The 21,355-nt window shown below is 39.7% G+C and overlaps 1 protein-coding gene across 1 annotated transcript; it reads right to left on the minus strand.

Moving 5' to 3' along the window:
• Positions 1 to 7,628: 7,628 nt before the first annotated feature.
• LOC104353706 (photoreceptor outer segment membrane glycoprotein 2) lies at positions 7,629 to 14,164 on the minus strand. Its single transcript, XM_009960385.2, has 3 exons — positions 13,584 to 14,164; positions 9,376 to 9,622; positions 7,629 to 7,895 (listed from the first exon to the last, which is right to left on the minus strand). Exons 1-3 carry the CDS (start codon positions 14,162 to 14,164, stop codon positions 7,629 to 7,631), a joined length of 1,095 nt encoding a protein of 364 aa, XP_009958687.1.
• Between the last annotated feature and the right edge of the window lie 7,191 nt (positions 14,165 to 21,355).

Consider the following 21,355-nt stretch of genomic DNA (forward strand, 5'->3'; position numbering starts at 1 on the left):
AGAGCATTATAGCAGCATCTGTCGGTATAGAAAAGGAGAAGGGTTGGTAAATGGTTGGTAAACAATACCAGTTATCCCTGTAATCTTTTATCATCATTGTCCCAGTTAGTACTGGTGTCACACTTTTTCTTATTTAAAGAAATATTTCACTTGAAACTTATCCTAGTGTTTTACAGATGCAAATTCCTGCAGTGTGTGCCTCAATTTGTAAAAGCCTTCAGTACAGAATCTAACATTTAGATGTCCTTAAAATAATGAGTTGGGCGATTCTGGTTCTGTAGCTTCTCAAAGAAGAACTGGCTGCCAGAGACTTAACCGCTAGAAAGGGAGTTTGTGGTGTTGGTCTCATCAGTTGTGATACATATTTTTTAAATTAAAAAAAAAAAAAAGGGTTTTATTACAGAGCTAAGCAAACAGCCCAGAAATCTTTTACATGGGATGGCCAGTATTTCTTGCCTCTTTTTGTGTTACGAGCTGCTGGCTGTCATTGCTTTCTCGCTGCTTTGTTGTAGCTTCGGGCACCATTAAGCTTAGAGAGTTTGGGTGTTAATGGGGTTGCTCTCTATGCTTATTCTTAGTAAAGCAAATTTTTTAAGAACCAGTTCCTGAAAAGGTGAAAGGCAAAGGTAGATACATTGAGGTCTACTAGGAAAAATGTGCTGAAGAACATTACAACAAGAAGCCAATTCATTGCGGGTGGGATGGGGGGGAGCCGCAGCACCATTTCTTGTGTAGTAAGAATCTCAAGGTGCAAGGTACAAAGTTATACTGAGGAGGATTTTGGACATCATATGCTTTGCTTTATGGTTGAAATCCACTTTATTTTCTAGACAATATCCTTGAATAATCTCCATGGCAAACTTGTCAGATTCGTGATACATCTAAGTTTGTTACTTAGATTCTTTTAACCTATTACTTGACAAGATCTTCAAAGAGACTTTCTTCAAAATGAAAGTTGTTTCATTTCTATGGCACGATCTCTTCTATTTGTTCTTGTCCACGTTTTGCAGGTAGGCTAAATTTGGGGGTTGATACAGAGAACAAATGGATAATAATGAAAATCCACTCCTATACAAGTCTGTCAAACCCAGTTATTTCTAATCCTAGCTACCTTTCTCTAAACTTACATTCACTATGGTTGAAAGTGTACATGAAGGAGAAGCTGCGTAAAGGAAGTGTGCGTTGAAGGAGAGCGAGCTGAAATTCAAAGGGATTATATACATTATTGCATGTAATGGTGAGTAGGGGAGACCAGGTATGAAGTTAAATGTGAAACATTAAAACTGGACCTCAGTTTTCTTCTTATTTCCGTATGACTATTGTTCATGAGATCAGTGTCAAAAAAAGGGCTATAGTTTGTGCCACTTAATTACAGGTTGTCAAATAACTTGGAATCCATCAGACTTAGTTTTAGGAGGTTTCTAGGCTTTGTGCTTGAGTGAATAAGCCTCAACGAAATGTTGTGAAGTGGGTAGTGGGGACTGGGGATTTTATGATCGGGTCAAGCCCTTGCTATATTTGTGAAGATCTGTGGTCAGTCTTTTTCAGCAGGCTGCAGAACCTTGTGTCTCCTTCCTCTTGGTAGTGCCCGAAATGTGATATTAGCCTCTTTGGGCACCAATGTTGAGAAACAGTCTAGTGCTTGGAGACTGGTCATCCCAATGTACCAGTGTTCTGCCTGAAGGTTATCCTGAGTATAACATGGCAGCATGAGGAATAATCCGCTCTAGATGAAAAGCTTCCAATCTTCTTTCATCCCATTTTTCTTCCTATGAATCATGCTGACCTTTACTGAAAGTGACAAAACCAATGTATCTCGATCTCATGATACTGCTGATGATCGAGGAATATTTTTCCCAATCCAGCTTTACACAGAAGGCTGGATTGCTTCATTGAGCACTTAGATTTGCATACTCCAGGCAGTCTGCCTTGCTTAACTGCCATCCAGGAGCAGGACAAGATCACCGATTTAAGTGATGGTCTCCTCATAAATGAGGACTCCACCTGTGTTCCAGGAGCTGCACACCTCTATGGGTCTCCGCTAAACTACGGAGTGCTGCGTGCAGAGCCTACAGTGCTCCTGAAGTGGCGAACTGATACAAAGCACATGTGTACTGAATGACTTGTAGGCTTTTAACTGTCACGAATCTTGCGTTGTAGAGACTGGTATCATTGTACACAACTGAAAAAAATTAGTTTGCAGAAGGGAGGTTTCTAGCTTCTAAGGAAACATGCTGTGTTAATTTTATTTTTATATAAATGAAACTCTAGATGTGCTGTATTTGTATTTTTCTTATTAATTATTTTTTCTTTATGATCAATATAGAGCCAGTGTTTTCAGTGGTAATCAGGAAGCTTTAAAGGAGGAGCATCGTAACTGCAATTTCAAAGGAACTGTCATGGTGCCTTTAGCAGAAACTGAATATTAAAATGTCTCAGTGGGTTTTTTTATGAAGAACTTCTTATGAAGTTTTATGCGTAGGTGAGTTCCTTGCTCTGGAAGTTGCTGTTGCACAAATGTATTGTTATTAATTCTGCCTGGATTAAGCATTAATAACAAATAGGATAAGAGGCGTCCCCCAAGTCATACTTATTTCTGTATCTGAGCAGATGCTCCGGCTTAAAGGCTTGGCTTGCTAATGCCATCTTTGCCTTTATAAATTACAGAGAATTAAAGATGGAGTCTGTGCTGCTACCTGCGTTTGTTTTCTTGATCTGGTGGCTGTAATGCTAAATACTCGAGGAAACCCAAACTACTGTGACAGGCGCTGTAAAGCAAGCTGGATATGTAGGTTGCACTTCCGCTGGCTGGGGAAACTAATACATACAAAGCAGACAGGAAAGCATTTCTTTAAAAAAGTAAATTTTATCCTGATTACTGTGAAATGAGCTGTCATTTTTTTTGTAGTATATCTATATCAATGGGGACCCTGAATGCCTACACAGGGTAGAAATGGACAAGAGGACGACTGTTCTGTGCAAATGGGTGCTGATACTCAGTTGATCTCACAAGTGATCCCACCGTTAGCCACCACTGCAGTTTTTGGCAGTTGGCTGAAAGACAAAGGTTAACGTGCCAAGTATTAACCCATCTTTTATGGTAAAATGTGTTCTCTTCATGTGAAAGTCAGTGAGCTGCAGGGGGGCGGGCAGGGAAAACATGTAGCCAGACAGTTATACCTCTGCTCTTCATGCTAACGTGTTATAGCAACTACTGCATGAAATTTCTGTGTCTTTACAGAGATGCTTAGGCTGGATGATCATTTTAGTTCACTCTTCCTTCCAAATCTGTTTTTCAGAGCAGATTCTTGAGAAATCCATTATACAGGAACTTCGACTAGAGAGTTATCGGAAGAGTAAGCTCACAGCTCTTACAATTCTGCCAGCTGAATAGTTACCTAGAGATATTTTTTTTAATGGTGCAAAATGTCAGGTTTTGTCTGTTGCTACAGTTAAATGTGTTTTGCCATTAGGAAATATTTCCTAAAATAGAGAGTGAGATTTCCTTTTTTCTTAAAAAAAAAAAAAAAAAAAAAAAAAAAAATGCTGTTATTTCCTGTTCTACAACCACTTTCATCACTCCGAACCATTCCTCACTTTAATTTTTATTTTTTAAAGCATCTTATTTTTAAAATTTTGCATATTCTTAGTCCTCTTGATTCAGTTTTTCTTAATGAAACAAATATACAGAAATATTTCTGGTTTTGTTTGAGTTCTTTGCGATTACCTTACACCTTTTGGTTATCGAGCAACCTAGCACTGTTTCCAAATGCAGATGGACCAAAATTGTGTTGAGGAAGTGATTGCTATGGGCTGATGCATGTGACACTTTGCATACTCATCTGAAAAAAAAAAAAAAAATTAGCATTTTAAAAAAAATCATACTCTGTTGCAAAGTCTGATTAATTTGCAGTACATGACTGTCTTTCTCCTTGGTGTCTCAAAGTACTACAACTCCCTGCGTGCTGCCTTTTCTAGTACGTATCAGCTAGTTTTAGTGCCACTGGTAAGGCTTGGGACACTGGTGCGCTCAGTGTTCTGCAACGCCCCCACCACAACAGACTGCGATGCAGAAGTGCTGGTTTTGGCTCTCAGGAGTGGAATTATGCCAGTTAAGTTCAATTCCACACAGAATGAAGTGATTGCAAAGAAGAACAGAAGTAGACACAGAGGTAAATGCAGTGCAAAGGGAAGAGTTAACGTAGTTCTTGTAAAGGGAAGTCTCAGCTTACAAATCTAGTTCTTTGAAGGAGTTAAGGAATGTGATGAGGATGTTGAGCCAGTCAGTAATAAGGCAGATTTCAAAAAACTTTGAAGAGTGCCCTCCAACTAACTCATAGAATTAGAAGAAGTTGGCATGAGAAAAAGGAAGATCTGATTCAGCAACAAAGTAAAAGAATAAATGGTGTATTTTCACAGTGGAAGAAGCTTAACAATTGAGACCCACAGAAATCTGCACCTTTTTTTTCAGCTTTTTCAGAAGTGACCTGAAAAAGGGAAAGTGGCAAATTCTGCCAATGATACAAAGATATTCTGTAAAAAAGCTTATTTTGAATGTTTTCAGGAGGCTCATATGAAACTTAGTGGCAGGATAGTAACAGAAGATTCAGTTTTGATAAATCAAAATTCATGTAGTTGCAAAAACTATCTTGCAATAGACTAGACTATTTCGGTTCAAAGGGACCTACAACAACCATCTAGTCCAGCTGCCTGATCAATTCAGGGCTGACCAAGTTAAAGCATGTTATTGAGGGCATTGTCCAAATGCCTCTTAAACCCTGACAGGCTTGGGGCACCAACCGCCTCTCTAGGAAGCCTGTTCCAGTGTTTGACCAGCCTCTCCAGCCTCTCAGTGAAGAAATGCTTCCTAATGTCCAGTTTAAACCTTCCCTGGCACAGCTTTGAACTGTTCCCTCATGTCATAGAATCATTTGACCTTCAAGATCATTGAGTCCAACCTTTGTCCTAGCTCTATCAACACCACTAAACCATGTCCCTAAGTACAACATCTACCCATCTCTTAAACACCTCCAGGGACTGGATCCCAGGGAGAAGAGCTCAGCACCTCCCTCTGCCCGTCCCCTTCTCAGGAAGCTGTAGAGAGCAACCTAAACAAGCCCAAAGTCCTCAGCTGCTCCTCACAGGACATTCCTTCCAGCCCTTTCACCAGCTTTGTGCTCTTCTCTGGATGCAGTCAAGGACCTTCACATCCTTCTTAAATTGTGGGGGCCAGAACTAGACACAGTGCTCAAGGTGAGGCCGCACCAACGCTGGATACAGCGGGATAATCACCTCTCAGCTGGCTGGTTGTCTGGTGTTTGATGCACCCCAGGATGGGGTTTGCCCTCTTGCCTGCCAGGGCACGCTGCTGACCCCTACTGAGACTGCTGCTGACCAGCCCCTCCAGATATATTCACATCAAAGATTTTCTTCGTATTTTTATGGATAGGTCTGTGAAAATGTTATCTCAACGCTCAGAAATAGTCAAAAGGGCAAGCAATGATAGGCATTCTTAGGGAAAGAAAAGGACAGAAGACCTACTTAGTTCATCATCTTTTCAGCTCTAAGCAGTGTTTTTCATTTAAAAATAATAAATGAAGAAGAGTGATGAAAACTATCAAGGGTGTGAAACAACTTCCATAGAAGAAAAGGTTAAACAGCAACTTCTTCAGCTTGCGATGATCGGACCAAGAGAGATTGTAACAGAGGATTGTAAAATTTGGAATGACATGGAGGGAACGAATAAGGGATGACCACCAGCTACATCTTACGGCAAGAATTAGGGGATACCTCATTAAGTTGTCAAGGGGTCAACAAGCAAAGAGAAGCAGTTTTTCTAACAACACAGAATTGAATTGTGAGAAATTAAAGTCTGAAGCTCGTTGTCGTGTTTTGGATATCAAAAATGCGAATGGCTTTAAAAAGATACTTTGCAAATTCATAGGAAAAAATGTCCAGTGAGTTTTATTAAAACACAGCGAAACAAACACCCTCGTTGTCATACCAAGTCCCAAATGGCTGTTTCCTGGAAGTTAGGAGGCTTTGTCAGGGAAAGATCTGTTTTCTAATGGCCTTGCCTCTTATGACCCTTTTGCAAAACATCTGCTCCAGGCTCCTATTGCAGACAGACCCCATCTGTCCATTTTTCTTTTTAACACACTAAAGTATAGGCCTAAAATTTTAAGCAGCGAAGCAATTGCATTTGAAATTATGATCGTGCACATAGCCTGCTCCAATTGCAGAACCGCTTTTTACATCACACACTTTATTTACAACTTATTCTCACAGTACGGTTCTTGTTTATTCTAGTGTCATAGAAAACAACATTGTTTAGACAGGTAAAGGAATCATTACTGCTGCTTTAACACAATTTCAAAAGCAGGAACAATTCTGCTTTGAATATCCCAGTGATAGGACTTATTTTACTTGATGATACACAAAGAATTCACAAGCTGTCCAAACTTATATTCAATGTATCATCCACAACAGTAACAAGTAAAATATTTTATTTGGTCTTTTATCCTGTATTCTGTATCGGTATGTTTTTCCTTCATACTATTAATGATGAATTACAGTCATAGGGCATCCTGTGTAACTACAAGTGTCCTGGGTGTAGGCGGCTTCTGCTCCACGTGTTGATGAAGTTCCTGAGCGCTGTGCTTGGAATGTGGTAGGAGATCTGTGCATCTGTCTCTGCCTTCATCAGTTCCAAATAATCCCTTATCTTCCAGGCCCTGGATCTACGTAAGTACTTTTGAAATTAGGAGCTTTTAAACATCTAGGATCATCGGTATTTGTTTTATGGGAAGTATCTGCTTGGTTTTAAACTTGTGCTATCACACGTTACTCGGAATTTTAAATATCCTGGCATGAAGGATTAGTTTTCTTGAGCAGAGAACTCCTTTCAGCAGTACCATTGGCTTGAAGGAGATCTGGCAGCTGCCTTTCTCTAAACCATGGAGGCAGAAAAATGAGGAGATACTTCAGACTACTTTGGAAAAAAAAAAAAAAAGTAAAATTCATTATGCTAACTTTCACTGCCTTCAACTCAATTTCCCCTAGCTAGTAGGTCCTTTTAGAAGGGCTGCAATATATGTATAACTGAGCTAAAACTTCCCCTATCCTAACTTGGACTAACAAAGTTTTAATTTCACAGTTTTTGTCTTTTTTTTTTTTTTTTTTTTTTTTAAAGGATCTTTTGATCTGGTATAATAATATCTTTTCAGGCTTCCCTGCTGCTGGGATTTCTATAGACATAATGACAAACTTTGCTGGTACATAGTAAAACCATCTGTGTGTCAATAGATGTCAAACCCTCTGGAACATTTGCTTGTGCATAATGATTATTCTGACATATTCAGACCATGACAGAAGTATGTAAGCAAAGGAGGGAAATTGGGGAAAATTCCAACAGTTCGTTTTGTGCAGTGCTGAAAATCAGGGGTTTCACAAGAATGAGTAAAAACACATCCAGCCAAAGAAGTATCAGCATTTTTGAAGCTGTCACCAGTCTGCGGTTTGTTAATTGTCTTACAATTTTCCTACCCTTTTTTTCCCCACCAGTGAAAAATCTGGTGATTGTAACACGTCAAAGCTATGCTTGTGATGTCATTTCTTTGAAGACTTGCCTAGCTAGCTGCGGGGATAGATTTTGTTGTAACGTTGGTTTTGCCACAGTTTGTGTTTTGAACATCAATGTTGGGGTCGTTCATTCCCGAGACAGTCGAGATCTGGTTGGCTTTGCCAAGGTTCTTAATGATATTGATGTTGTATTTGGCAGTTTCCACAAAGCTGTTTTCTAGTAACCAGCCGTCTGATTCACCCTCCAAGTCTCCTAGCAGAAGGACATTCTTCATTGCTGTTTGTAGGTACCGGACACCGATAAGTACAGAGAGCTGTAACAAACAGTTAACGGTTAAACAAAGGGTTTAAATTACAGCCTCAATCCTACCACTAAGTCAGCTTTCTGACTTGTGTATTTACAGGCCTAATAATTAATATTGAGTAAAGCTGATAAATCCTTTATCCCAGCAATATAGCTAACCACTCTCCCGATTAATTACATTCTTTTAGCAAGAAAAATACCAGGGAGAGATTGATTGATTCTCCATTCTTCAGGTTTGCATTCTCACTTGTGTGTTATTAGCACATAAATACCTAGAATTACTTGGGAACACTGCAGCCTCAGAGACTACAACTAATTGGTGTTGGATGGATGTTCAGTTAATGGAATCATCAGTCACTGGGAAAAAAAAAAATAATTAAATTGTAGTCCGTTAATTTCTGTGGATTTTTTTTCCACTGACCTTGATTAAATAGGTATTTCCTCCAAGGAGTTTAATCACTCATATGTGAGCCATGTGTGTCCCACATGCCAATGCATTAAGATTAAGGACGGCCTATAGTCGAGGCTCAAACGTAAGTGTAAGAAAAAGCCTCACTTTCATGGTTCCATTGGAACGGAGATCAGCGTGCCCAGCTCATCAGTATTTAGGGGAGCACAGAAGGCCAGCTCACAGCTTTTTCATGTGCTCCAAAGGCTGTTGTTTCTGGCACCAACACCCTATCTAGCACCACTTGAGGACTGTTGGGAGCTGTTTTAATTATATTTATTTGTTACATTAATATTTATGCAATAGAGCAATAATCAGAAAAAACCCTTTTTAGAAGGGAAGCAAAGTGTATTTTAGCCTGTGCTATTGGGGGGTCTCTTGCCTGCAGATGATAACATCCAGACAACTTTCTTTACAGAAGCCAGCAGAACGACCACATCTTTGCAGGTGTGTATGCTTGCCTGCAGTGTGCTGCTTTTGATTGCCTAACGAGCATTCTGGTATACATCTAAAAAGCGATGCCATGTTTGCAAGTGCTGTCTGTACAGTGAAGCTATGTAATGGAAAAAGGAGGCTTTGAGATATTAATACTTATGCTGAGTCTTTACTATAAATAAAATGAATGCATTCAGCCAAAGGCCTGCCCCTATTTTGTATATTCTTTGTTAAAACTAACTTAAAAAAATCCTCAAACCTTCACACCCAATTCCCTTGCAGTGGTGTCACTGCATGTATCATCCTGTATTTGATCCCATAAATGCTTCAGGGAGGAGGATATGCCATAGTCTATAGACAAAGCTATGTAAATATACAGAATCATAGACATCATTTCTGACAGTTCTCATCTCCAATGAGATTTGCTGCTGCGCTGGGGACTTTGAGAAAGTTGTACTAAAGGGAGTCCTGCAACTTTCTTGAAGTGCTTGTGGAAGTTATATTGGATGCTGAGGTGCTTCTCATCTGTCACACTGTAGTTGTTTCCTGTCCCAGACAGCAGGAAGACTCCAATTAACCTGACACAGACCATTTTTATGAGACTTACCTCAAACAACCAAATAAACAATGCTGCAATACCAATGGATCTCATAATAGCTGTGTAGTAATCCAGCAGGGCCTCTCTGCACCCCTTCACCCAGATATTGAGCTCCTCCGTTAGAAAATCGTAGTTGTAGTGAGCACTGTTGTTTGTCAGCTGGTACTGGATACAGGGCCGGGGGGAGCTTGGGTTGCAGCAGCTGAAGGGTACTCCATCCACCAAGAACTTTCCATCAACATTGCTCTTTAGACGGCTGCAACAGGACAGAAAGTTTGGGCATTACAAATCCGGCATCAGCAGCAGGTAGTGTCTGTGGTTTTTCTAAAAGGACATGATGCAAGTCTGCTGCCATCTAGGCCTCTCCAATGTAACAAAAGGAAAATGGGAATATATTTCCAACTGGAAACATTGCTTACTGCAGGATAACTATATTTTTCACTTGCTGTCTCTCTGAAGTGTGGTATCAGCACAGTATCTCACGTGGTTCTTGGTACTGTGAGTGCAAGACGTGGATTCATTGTTCATGGAGATGTTGCCTTTTTAGGTGCCTTTGCGCTGGAAATACTGAAGACAATTTTTGAACTTATTTATCTTGGTGGAACTCTAAGGGAAGTTAAGGCCCTAAAAATATGGTGTTTCACTACTTCTGGATTGCTTTTCAACACAAGCATTCCTTAAGAGAGAACCTAATACCAGAACAACTTTGCATGCCACAGAGGCCACTGGAAATTGTCCACTCGCACTTCATCATTGTACCCACCTGCAATGGCTGATTCGGCACATGTTTGGAGACTAATTCACAAGGGAGTTTCTACTTCTTGTAACTGTACTTCCTGTAACTTTTGAAACTGTTTCTATTTATTCCTAAAAATGATTCCTTTCCCTCTCCTATACGATCAGGAGAAAAACAAGTGGGAAAAAAAGAAAGATATAGGAAGGAGAAAAAAATAATCCTAGGGTGGAAAGAGAACACAGTCTCAGATTAATCAAGAGTTTCTGGAACAGTTAAATGAATCCCTGACATCAATTTCCCTTATATTATCCGCTCTTTAGCTAGTGTCCTTGTGAGGACTTCTGTTTCCAAGCAGGCTCTTCAGAGAAATAGGTTTTCTAGAAATTGGAGAGTACGTAAGATGTTGAGAGATGCTCTCACACTTTGGGGAAGTAGCCTCTAAGCATGTATCTATTTTCATGCTTATTGCAAAAGGTTTATTTCCTGAGACAGCCCCACAGGTGAGAACCATGGCCTGTTTTAATGAAGCCCATGACCTTTAGCCTTTGTTAGGAAGCCAGAATACATGAAAAAATATGTACAACTTTCTCTTAGACATCCAGCTTTCATCATTTGCTAATAGTAGAATTTTTAATGTTTTCCAAAATTTATCCGTATCTGTTAACGTTTGCAAATAACATTTTCCTGTTCCACTACAAATGATCTAAATTAAAGGGAAGGAAGTCATCACAAGAAGCTCATCAGGCAAACAGAAGAAGCAGAAACTGTGTGGTCCAGTGTCCTTCTGGCATTTTGGGACTGCATATATCCTTCAAAAGAAACGCGAGCTGCTAGGAAGCTCAGTATTTGTGGCTGAGCTGGGATGGCAGAATAATTGCCTTCATTTTATTGCTGTGGGCCTGCTAAATACAACCTCCTTCCTTTTTTTTTTTTTTTTTTTTTTTTTTTTGAGGTGGTGATGGTGTGTTTTGTTTTCTTTAACATTCTGTCAAAAACTTCTTACTCAAAGATCTTTCCAAGCAAGTCAGGAAGTTCATCTGCCGTTTCCCACCTAAGAGTGGGTTAGGCGTGATTTCCTCTCCTTTTTAAAGCCTAGCTCTTCACTTTGGGGCCATCATATTCCTGGTAACAACAACTGAATGAAACCAATGCAGAAGAACTCAAATAATCCACTGAAACCAGACTTCAGTGTGCAAGCTGTGGAACAGGCATAGGCAAAACCACTCGCTGGGAAGGAAACAAGGAAGGGAGCCAGAGAGGTACAAACCAAAAGGTTCAAATGTGGGAGGAGAAAAGAAACCTCACAGAGGCAGGAGAGGAGGACCGGCACATTGTGAAAGGGAAGCTTTTACCCAGCTCAGCAAAATGCCCTGTATATTTCAGTGACATGGCCCAAGTGTAGCACAGCATCTAAAATGGGTAAAATACAATGTCTTAAACTAGGTCTTAAGCTTTTCCTTTGATGCCAAGCATCCTTTTTTTTTTTTTTTTTTTTCCCTTCCTAACACATGTTATAAAGAGAAATCTTCTTTTTACTGCCAACAATAGCCGTCTCCAGACTTGGGTTATGTCCCTCTCCATTGTGTTTCCTCTACTAGTGGCAAATTAAAGAATAATGTATCTTGGCCCTGATAGGAAGGGAGACCTCAGTAACAGAGCTGAGGGAGTGAGACATTCGCTGCTCTTTATTGTTGCAATTCAGAGTCATTATGGTATTGTAAAGCAAAACTTGCTTTTGAGACTTTAAAAAGATGATTTTGACCCACCCGAAGCAATGATAGGATTGTACTGCTGTAACCTGCCTCGTCTTCCTACCCTTCCCATTGATTCTCTCCATTTCTTGTCATGTTGTGCTGTTGGTGATGGAGATATAGAAGAGAGGAGAGGGAAGAGGATTGTGAAGGAAGGTGAAAAGTTCAGTTTTGCAAAGGTTACATGCAAGTTGACAGCATGTCAGTTCTCACCTGCTTTGTCTCTTAATCTACCAAGTACTAATTGACATACAGTACAAGATGAAACCAACAAAAATATTTGGTTCCTTCTCCATCCTTTGTGAACGTTACCAGATGGACTTTGCTTCCAACAATTTCATATCAAATGTTTCACTACTAGATTTTTGGAAGTCATAGTGTAATTTGGTTATACAGCACCAACTTGGATTCTAGCAGTCAAGATGGAATTATCCAATTCATATACAGTAAAAGAAATTCTGCAGTGTAATTACTTCCCTCACACACATTTCACTGGCATCTTCTGCCTATACGGGGCAAAAATTAACTGACAGTGTATTTTCAAAGTAATGGCAGAGCACAGATGACCCTGCAGAAGAAAACGGAGTTTAGCTACGGCCCTGGGTAAAACATTAGTGTTTCTGCATGTCTCTCAGAAATGAAAGACAGTATATTTTACTTTTGTCCTCACTATATGATACTACTCCTAACTTCCTGTGGACCATCTTTGTTGTCATGTCACTTCTCTGTGTAGAACCAGGGTTTAAAACACCTCTTGGGTCAGTCTGCATTGTGTCACTGTTGCTTTCCAACTTCTCTCCCAAGAACACTTGTTCTACAGCTTGCTTTATTTCCATAGCCAACTGCCTTAAGCATGTTGATGCTCTCTTGTCTGATGCTCTCTTGTCCGTATTCTCCTAGGCCCTGTCCTCTGGTACATCTGCAGCTCCGTATATATGCTTTGCTATGATGGCAGTTTCAAGCTGCAAATTCTGTGAAAATAAGAGCCTTGGCCTCCCTTTCTCTGGCTTTATTGTCACTGACTTTTGAGGTCAACAAAACAGGACACTTGACAAATGCCAGTTAGGCTTTTTGAGTTTGTCTTTCCCAGGAATATATAGCCACCACACTCTTGCCAGTGAAGACTTTTCTTCAGTTTTAGAAGAATTATTACATATTGGATTGTCTACTTTTAAAAATTTTTCATTGTTACCTTTTCTATTGTCTGTAAGAATTACCACGCTTGTTTTTGAGCATATAATTTCACAATTGCTACATCATATGAAGCACCAACAAAGAAGAAACCCAACAAACTTCAAGGGTTTTTCTCCTTTTTATGCAGTGTATGTGGTGTTGGCAGTTTCTCACATGTGACCCTATAGATTTGAACCTGGGTTTGCAAAGTCTAGTATCTTGAAGGAGAAAGCTTTTTCAGTGTTTAGGATTGACTGTGCAATGTGTTGATAACACAATCCTTTCTTCTTTCCATTAGCAGCTCACTATAATGGAAATTTTGAGGTGGCTAATTCACCACATTAAAAAAGGAAAGATACATCTTTGCTTTGCTTAGCATCTCTAAAAAGTTAGCAAAAGGCAGCTTTGATTGTGCATGTAGTTAGTGTATTTTGTAATGTGGTCATTCTACAGTTTTTTGATTAAGAGTCAAAGGTCCAGTAAAAACTACTATCTACTTTGCTTTCTTGAATGAGTTTTTCTCCTAGAATTTTTCATTATGACTATTAAATACTTACTCCAGAACTTCCTTGGAAGCCATATTCAGATAACGAGCAGATACCCACTGAATTTCAAACCAGTCTCTAAAGCCATTGTTTCCACAGCATTGGAATCCAATTTGTAACATATCCACTGTTTTCTTTAAGAAACATCGTCCAGGTATGTCTGTGTCCTTATAGAACTTAATAGCATCCCTCAGTCCCAGATAGAGAGACTCTTCCAGCTCGTTCCTCATGGTATAGCACATGAGAGCACCCACCAGGATGCAGAAGGTAAAACAGAAGGTACATACGATGTACGGGAGCATAACTAGTTTCCATCGAGAGAACTTGTTGGCATCTGAGCAGTCATAGCAGATTTTGCCACCCAGAAAGTTGATGATACATGCTATGACGCCTACAGAGATCAGCATGTTGGGGAGAGAGTTAACATCCCCTTTTGCCATCACTTCATTGCGCTTCTTGATCTCTATTTTCAGAAAGAGGCCAAGACTGAAGAGAATAACTCCGCTTACTACAGAAACCCAGTTGAGGATCCATAAGATCTGAGCCAATTTGTCCCTCTTAGTTTTGGTGAATTTTACTTTGAGGACAGCCATAGTCAGATCAGCATTAGGAAAAGAAGCGTAGGTCAAGGAAAGCTCGTAAGCTGATTAGGAGCATGTATCCAAGGCATGCAGTAGAAATCTGAAGAAGAGAGAGAGAGATTACTGTATGTTTGACTGGGTATTTATAGACACTACAGCAAACTTCCTGTACAGCCTCATGCACCCCAAGTCCTGCCAAGGGAATGCCCTAGTGAAATTTATTGCTTAAATTTCATACAATGTGAATCACTTGAAAAAAAAAAAAAAAATTCTAAGGACCGACTAGAGCAATTAAAAACGAGTGAACAGTAGAACCATTGAACTCTGGATTGCTATAGATTTTTGTCAAGAGCAATTTTCTGTGCAGATCTTCTGATGTCTAGAAGTGAGCTGATCTGCTGTCTTTCCCTCCAGAAGACTCCCGTGCTTTTCCCTTCTACTTCTTGCCTGTATTTTCTTGATGATTCTAGGAATTTAGAATTCTTAGATTACTGTGTCATGCTCAGATTTGCATTCAGAAGTTGAACAAGCAGGACAAACAAGTGGTTAAATACAGCATAATCACATAAGCCTTTTTTCCATATGGAAAAAACTGTGAAAATAGTGCCAGAAACACAGTATCCTATTGGATATTTTTAGTAATTTCATTGATTTTGTGCAGTAAAACATGACTTTGCTAGCAAAATGCAGTTTTATTCCTACACTTACAAAACTAAGATACAATCATTCTGGCAAAAACTGCAGAGGGAACTGACTGTGGTTATCCACAGACACAAAATGTTCAACAAATATTTGGAACTAGCAGTGACTATGTGTTTTTCTAGAAAATATCAAAATTTTGTTAACTTTTAAGTGCTATTACTGGGGAACAAACCATCCTTCACCACATTTTTCCACTTGACCTGGCATAAAAGCTCTAACATTTTTATGTGAAGTAACATATCACCCCACAAAAAAAGGGCAGAAATTCTTCCAACCTTAAGAAAAAAATCAGCAGTTTAACATCTTCTCTTTCTTTCTCTACTTGATTGCCTGCCCTTTCTTTATGAAAGTTTTGATTAAAAACCAGTTTTTGGAATAGCGTGCTGTATTAAATGAGTCCTATTTAATCCTTAGAGAATCACCATTACTGTCTTAACCTCTGATCCTGCAGCTAAAGTTGCTTGTTCTTTCCCTTTGTCCTGAGAACTGTGACAATCACACCTTTTTCCAACCCTCCTGCCACCGATAGACTGGTTTGCTTTCCAAGTCCCCCATATTCCAGTCAGAATCCTAAACTTCATTCCTGAATGAGCTTTCTGCAATAACCTTGACTTCTTCACTGCCCATTGGAACTGCTTCCATTCTCCCTGAATGGCTGAAGAAGACTCTGCAGCCCAAGGGACACCACAATGTTTTTTTGAAGAGGAACCATTTGAAAAATGTCAGGAAACTACTCATGTGTTTAGTAATTTATATCTCGTATATTTTATTAGCGTGGTTTTGATACACCTATTAACAGTCCTTTAATAACTTTCCCATGTGATCTACGGGCTCTTATTTTTCCTCTCCGAAGATCACCATGGTGGGAACAAAACCAATTCAGAGAGACTGACCTCCACACCCCCACCCCCCCCAGCCAAGTTTCAAGTCTGGTGTTTTAGAGTTTCACAGCTGAAGGAGGACTTCTGTCTTTCAAGGTCTGTTGTCTTTTCCCCAGCTATCAATGGATCTAAGAAAAGACACCGTCTTTCCCAGCACTTTTAACCTTGCTTCTCTGCGACACTACTAGTAACTTCTCCTTCGTACCTCTCCAGTTATATCACGATCACAGGCAGAAAGCAGCTAGAAACAACCAAGATGTAAAACCTGTTAGAGCTGGAGGCAGCGTGTTTTCAGTGTACGTAGTGTGGGTGTAGAATTATGCTGTAGTACCTCAGGATCAAACCACGAATATTTACCCTTCTTCAGTGCTTCTGATGCTTTGTGATTGCATTTCCTTAACATGTGCAAGATATATGGATCTCTTCTTTCTTTCCTCCCCAGAAAGCCTGCTCTCAGCATTATCTTGTACTAATTCAGTGATTTTCATTAGAGCGATTTTATACTATCCAACCATGTATTTATATGATTATACAGCCATCTAATTCCACCAGTACAATGGGATTTATAAACAGTAAAACATAATCCTGTAAATTTGGGGAAATAGAGAAATCAGCAGCATTATTCTTGTATAATATTTTTAAGCTAGTAGACTCTACTACTTCATCTGAATAGGACTGGTATCAGCTAAAACAGTGTGAAAACCACCTGCAGACGAGCTGTAAAGAAGTAGGGCTACACCTATCTGCTGCAGGATCCACAGCTGCAATGAAGCTTAACATTGGGTAAGCAGATTGTTGTAGAGCACAGTTTAAAAAGGTAACGGTATCCCAGCGTCTTCATCTGTATATGTCAGAAGGAATCAATTCTATTTGTATAGGCGAGGAATAGGTTGTTCCATTCCTATTAGGGTATGGTTAGATATTAAAACATTCTACTGCCTGGGAGATCTAATTCATTCATATTGTATTTATTTTCTCCTGCATTTACAGAGGAAACTTACACCCCTCAAAACTGCTTATCTCTGTATATCTTTCATATGATACACAGAATAGTGTGCAAAATGCAGAGTATTTTTTCTTACTGGTCTTATTTCTAAAGGTGTTGAGGCCAGCAGCTCTCTGACTTTAAAAACAGGGTCCTAATTTTAATGATTGTTAAGGCTGATTATCAGTTACAGTTGAATATTGATTGTGATCATATTGTGATAATCATATTGAGTATCATGATGAAATACTGATCATTGACAGGCACCTCTGTACAAACAAGTCCAGAGAACAGTCATGGCAACACTTGCTTCACACCATGCTTCTACAGTACATTCTACAGACCACATTTAAAAGTATCATGCTCTGCTGGCACTGAATTAAGCCTCCATATGAATTCAGCTGAGCCTGTCTGCTAAGCCTGGAGACAGTATCTTTGATTGCTTCTGCAGTTAAGCAGTTCATGACTTCAACTTAAATAGCTGTAGATGGCTGCCGCAAATAGGTTTATTTGCCCCTGATACTCAGGTCTCGGAGCTCACAATAGAGACAATCTGTTGTGAAATTTCCTAGCTGCTGATATGCAGTTCAAGTTCACTGGCCAGCATATATGAATGCATTACTCACTGTTCATTTCTATGAAATACATGTATGTACTTGCATAATGCTTCTAAATTGTTAGGCACGTGCATAGTTATAGTGTCACTGAGAATGCCCTACTTGCCAAACATCTTTTGGTTTAACCTTTGAACAAAAGTTGTAAATGGTACTACCTTAAAATTCGTCGACTCAAGGGGCATTGTTGATTTTGGAAGATGTAAATTTGAGACTTCCTGTCATATCCTAGCGGCAAAGAAATTTGAAGCTGAATTCTGTAAGCAGGGATACATTCAAACTTGTGTAGCTACTCTGATACGGCTCCCTCCCCCATTTTCAGATGCCTGAAGTTAAAAAAAAAATGAAAAATTTGTGTGCAAGAGCAACTCTCCTAGTAAGTCCTTGTCTCCAGTAATTCTCGTATGGTATTTCCAGCTTCCTTGGTGCAATTTTAGTATTGTTATAAGAGCAGATTTTGTGGAATATTCACATAATAATATGTGAATAATTCAGTCTAACAGTCTAACCCTAACAGTCCTCCAGCGGTGTAAGATCTGCTATTTCACATGAGCCACACTGCTGGAGGAAGGCGGGGAATGACTAGTTGTTCTAGTGCAGTGACCACTCAGTGACTGACCCTGCCTGTCACTGATATACCTGGGATCACACAAAGGGCCTTTGGGACAACTGTGCTTCTTGTGAAACTGAGTGCATCGAGTCTGTGACAGAAGAACAACTTGCCTACTCTGTTCCTGTGCTCCCAGCTTCTACGTGGATATTTCTCTTGAGATTATTTTTTCCTGTGCTACCAGTTTACTGAATTTATTTTAGATAAATAAATTCTCTTCCCATCATAATGAATTTTATAAATACACCACAACATTATTCTTTCCCTAACTGTTCATTGACGTATTGACTATATTTATTAGCATAAGATAAATTGCAACCCGTGTACTGCTGCGTACTCGCATTTTTTGAGCACCGTGAAGAAAATTCTTTCAGCTGAAAGAACCGAAGTGCAGTTATGAGCTAAAAGTGTCATTGTCTTGCTCTGCAGTATGTATATGTTCTTCTCCAAGTTATATTTGGCAGCAGGCTACTGTAAAACCACAAACGCTCCTAGTAGTTAGTGGAACGAACACCTCTATGAAGGTTCTTAGAAACACACATCACCATTGCATGTGAGCCACTCTGGAGTGGTGAAGCATATACACACAGAAATTTTTTCCCTAGCTATGGGAGAGCAAGCTGGATTTTATTCTATAAAGGGAGAAATATTTCTTTCAACAGAAGCAGCCAAATAAATGTGGAAATCTCTCCCGTATTATCAATACTACTCTCAAGCTTTCCTTGTCTAACTCACTTCAAACACAGCTTCCATCAGCAGATGGTTGCTTCCAAGATGCCTCCTACCTCTTCCTTTGCTAGCAAATTCCCCTAACTATATAGAACAAGACACAGCACAGCTATTTCTTTGTCTATAACATTTACTTATTAGATGCAAATTGTCCAAAGAAATTTGGTTTGCAATTTTGTCATAAACAAACTGCATCTTACCTTGCCGATTTCACTAAAATCTGCCAGTTTAGCTAAACACATGTTCCAATCTGTGACTTACGGTAAAAGAAACCACTAACCTGCTTCAGAGGACTGAACAGGATCTCAAAAATGGTAATTTGCTGAGTACAGGGGAGAAAATACCTGGATCAGGCATCCTGAGGAAGACTGAAGTACTGGTTTCCTGATGTCTGCGTAGTTCTTCTGTCTTTACACTGACTCACTAATGGAGATGGAGACAAAGACTTCAACTCTCCTGCCTGTGCTAATCTCTCTTTCATCTCTAATCGTAGCTAAGAGATTTATTTCAAGGTTCTTATGCCACCAGGTTAAATCCTGCAAAACAGGCCAATTAACCGAGTGTGAACTGAGATCTCACCAACAAAATGGATTTATAGTAACTTCTTTTACCTTTTCACAACAGAGACTGTTCTTCAGTACCTGCTAATGTCTTCGTTAGTTCTTAGTTTGTTCTTAACAAATATGGGTCCAAGAGAGAGAAGAATGAAAATAATGAAACTTCATACTCATGTGGGAAGGGAAAATCTAATTGAGGCAATCATCATTTACATTCACTGATATATGCCTTACGCATCATTCCATATTTTGTTGCTTTGGATGGAATTGTCTGTCCTCTGTGTATTGACTGTGACCGTGTCCAAGAAAGGAATTCAAGTAACCAAGAGCAATTGGATCATCCTGCATGACTCACAGTAGATTCTGGTTTGGGAAGCTTTCCACGTTCAAGAACAATCTAGTAGAAACCTCTGTCCTAGACTCTTAAAAGCTTTATGCTATGCCAGAAGCAAAAGCATCTTGTCCCCTGGCATTTCTGAGCCCAGCATGTAGCAGTTTGTGGGATAGACATGGCTGGGTTGAACTGACAACAGCAGTGGCAACAAGCTGAGGCTGCAGCAATGCTTGATCAAGCTAGTGGGGATGTTAGTACCAGAACCGATTCACAAGCAGGCCCAGGTTTGGTCTATAGGGTCCATAATAGCACAGCAGAGAATGTTCAGTAAGCACACATGACTGACTGCAGGGGACCCTGCATATTCATATGCATATGAATATTCTCAGAAGCATAAAACGTCCTTTCGCAGCTGATGATGAGCAATAAACCGACACCACGATACCACTGTGATTCTAACTGTATTCTGAGAATACGCCTGCTCACCTTGTTTATGGTCTCATGCTTTTGTAAAGATAGACACCCCTCTGCATGCATCAGTATTAGCACACTTATTATCAGGGAAAAGTGAAAGATTAGTTATCAGTGCAACTCAGCCTATCAAAGTCTTGAGTAAAGCAGAGATTGGAATATCTAACTACAATATTCTAAGAAGAAAAAACAATTAAGACTTGTTCCCTTGCCAGAAGTCATTTCATCCATTGCTGTGTGGAAGAGGCAAGCTCATAATTGCCAGTGTCACTCTGTGCCTCCAGGGGGTGGAAAACCCCAAGGACATATCCCAACAGGATGAAGTCATACCCTGAAATTCTCTCCCTTTTCAGTTCTTCTGATGCAATCAAACTCATAACTAATGTTTATGCTGAAAACTCCATCCAACAATCCATCATCTTGTACCATATGGCAAACTTATACACAGCCACTTCCTTGGTGTGTGGGGGGTCCCTGGAGCCATACAGGCTCAATGTGCCTTTTGCTGGCAGCTTCAAGTCAGAAGAATATAACTTACCGTACTTTTACCTTTTAAAAGAAAATACCTGAAGTAAAGCTTCCAGCTTTCTGTCTTGCTTACATGCTGATGTACAGCACACTGGAAAAAATTCAGATCGCGAGCATATGTGATAGATTTGGGACCTGTTGGACCTACCACATATGGACCACACAAATGGTTGCATATGATCAAATATACACCAACTGCATCAAATTAGTCCTATGCACACGGGTCGTTCATGCTTTGGTCTTCCTGTACTCGTGCAGACCCAAGGAATATGTTAGATCAGTTCAAATGTGTGTGTTTGTGTACAGATCAACTCTACGGAGCATAGTCAACAAGTATAATATATTCCTTGTGGACAGCACAAGTACACAAATGTACACATTTGCCTGTGATTTTTGAGCTGTTGCTCTGGCTGGTATGTGATATGTTCAAAATCCTGGACAATTGTCTGAAGTCCTTTTCAATGCCCAGAAAAAGTTCATGAGTGAAAACCCCCCACTTCTGTGAAACTCCAGACATACGTTATCCCCGAGTATTAGAAAATGTTACTGCCTCAGATGCCTGCTGGTAGGAAAATGCACCTTCCCTGTTGCTTTGCAATATAAACCTAGTACTTGCATGCGTGAAGGAAAGCAAGCAGAAGATGGCAGTGCTGCTGTATTTAGTTTTTTTTTTCTACAATGCAAAGTAAGAAGCTTTCTTTTATTTGTGTTAGAGAGTTTAGAGGTCACACAGCTAGTGGAAGCTCAGGAACACATCATTGTAAGAAATAACTTAAATCCAATTTAACACAA

This window comes from Leptosomus discolor, chromosome 3 (assembly GCF_034619465.1).
Source record: "Leptosomus discolor isolate bLepDis1 chromosome 3, bLepDis1.hap2, whole genome shotgun sequence".
Taxonomy (NCBI): Eukaryota; Metazoa; Chordata; class Aves; order Leptosomiformes; family Leptosomidae; genus Leptosomus; species Leptosomus discolor.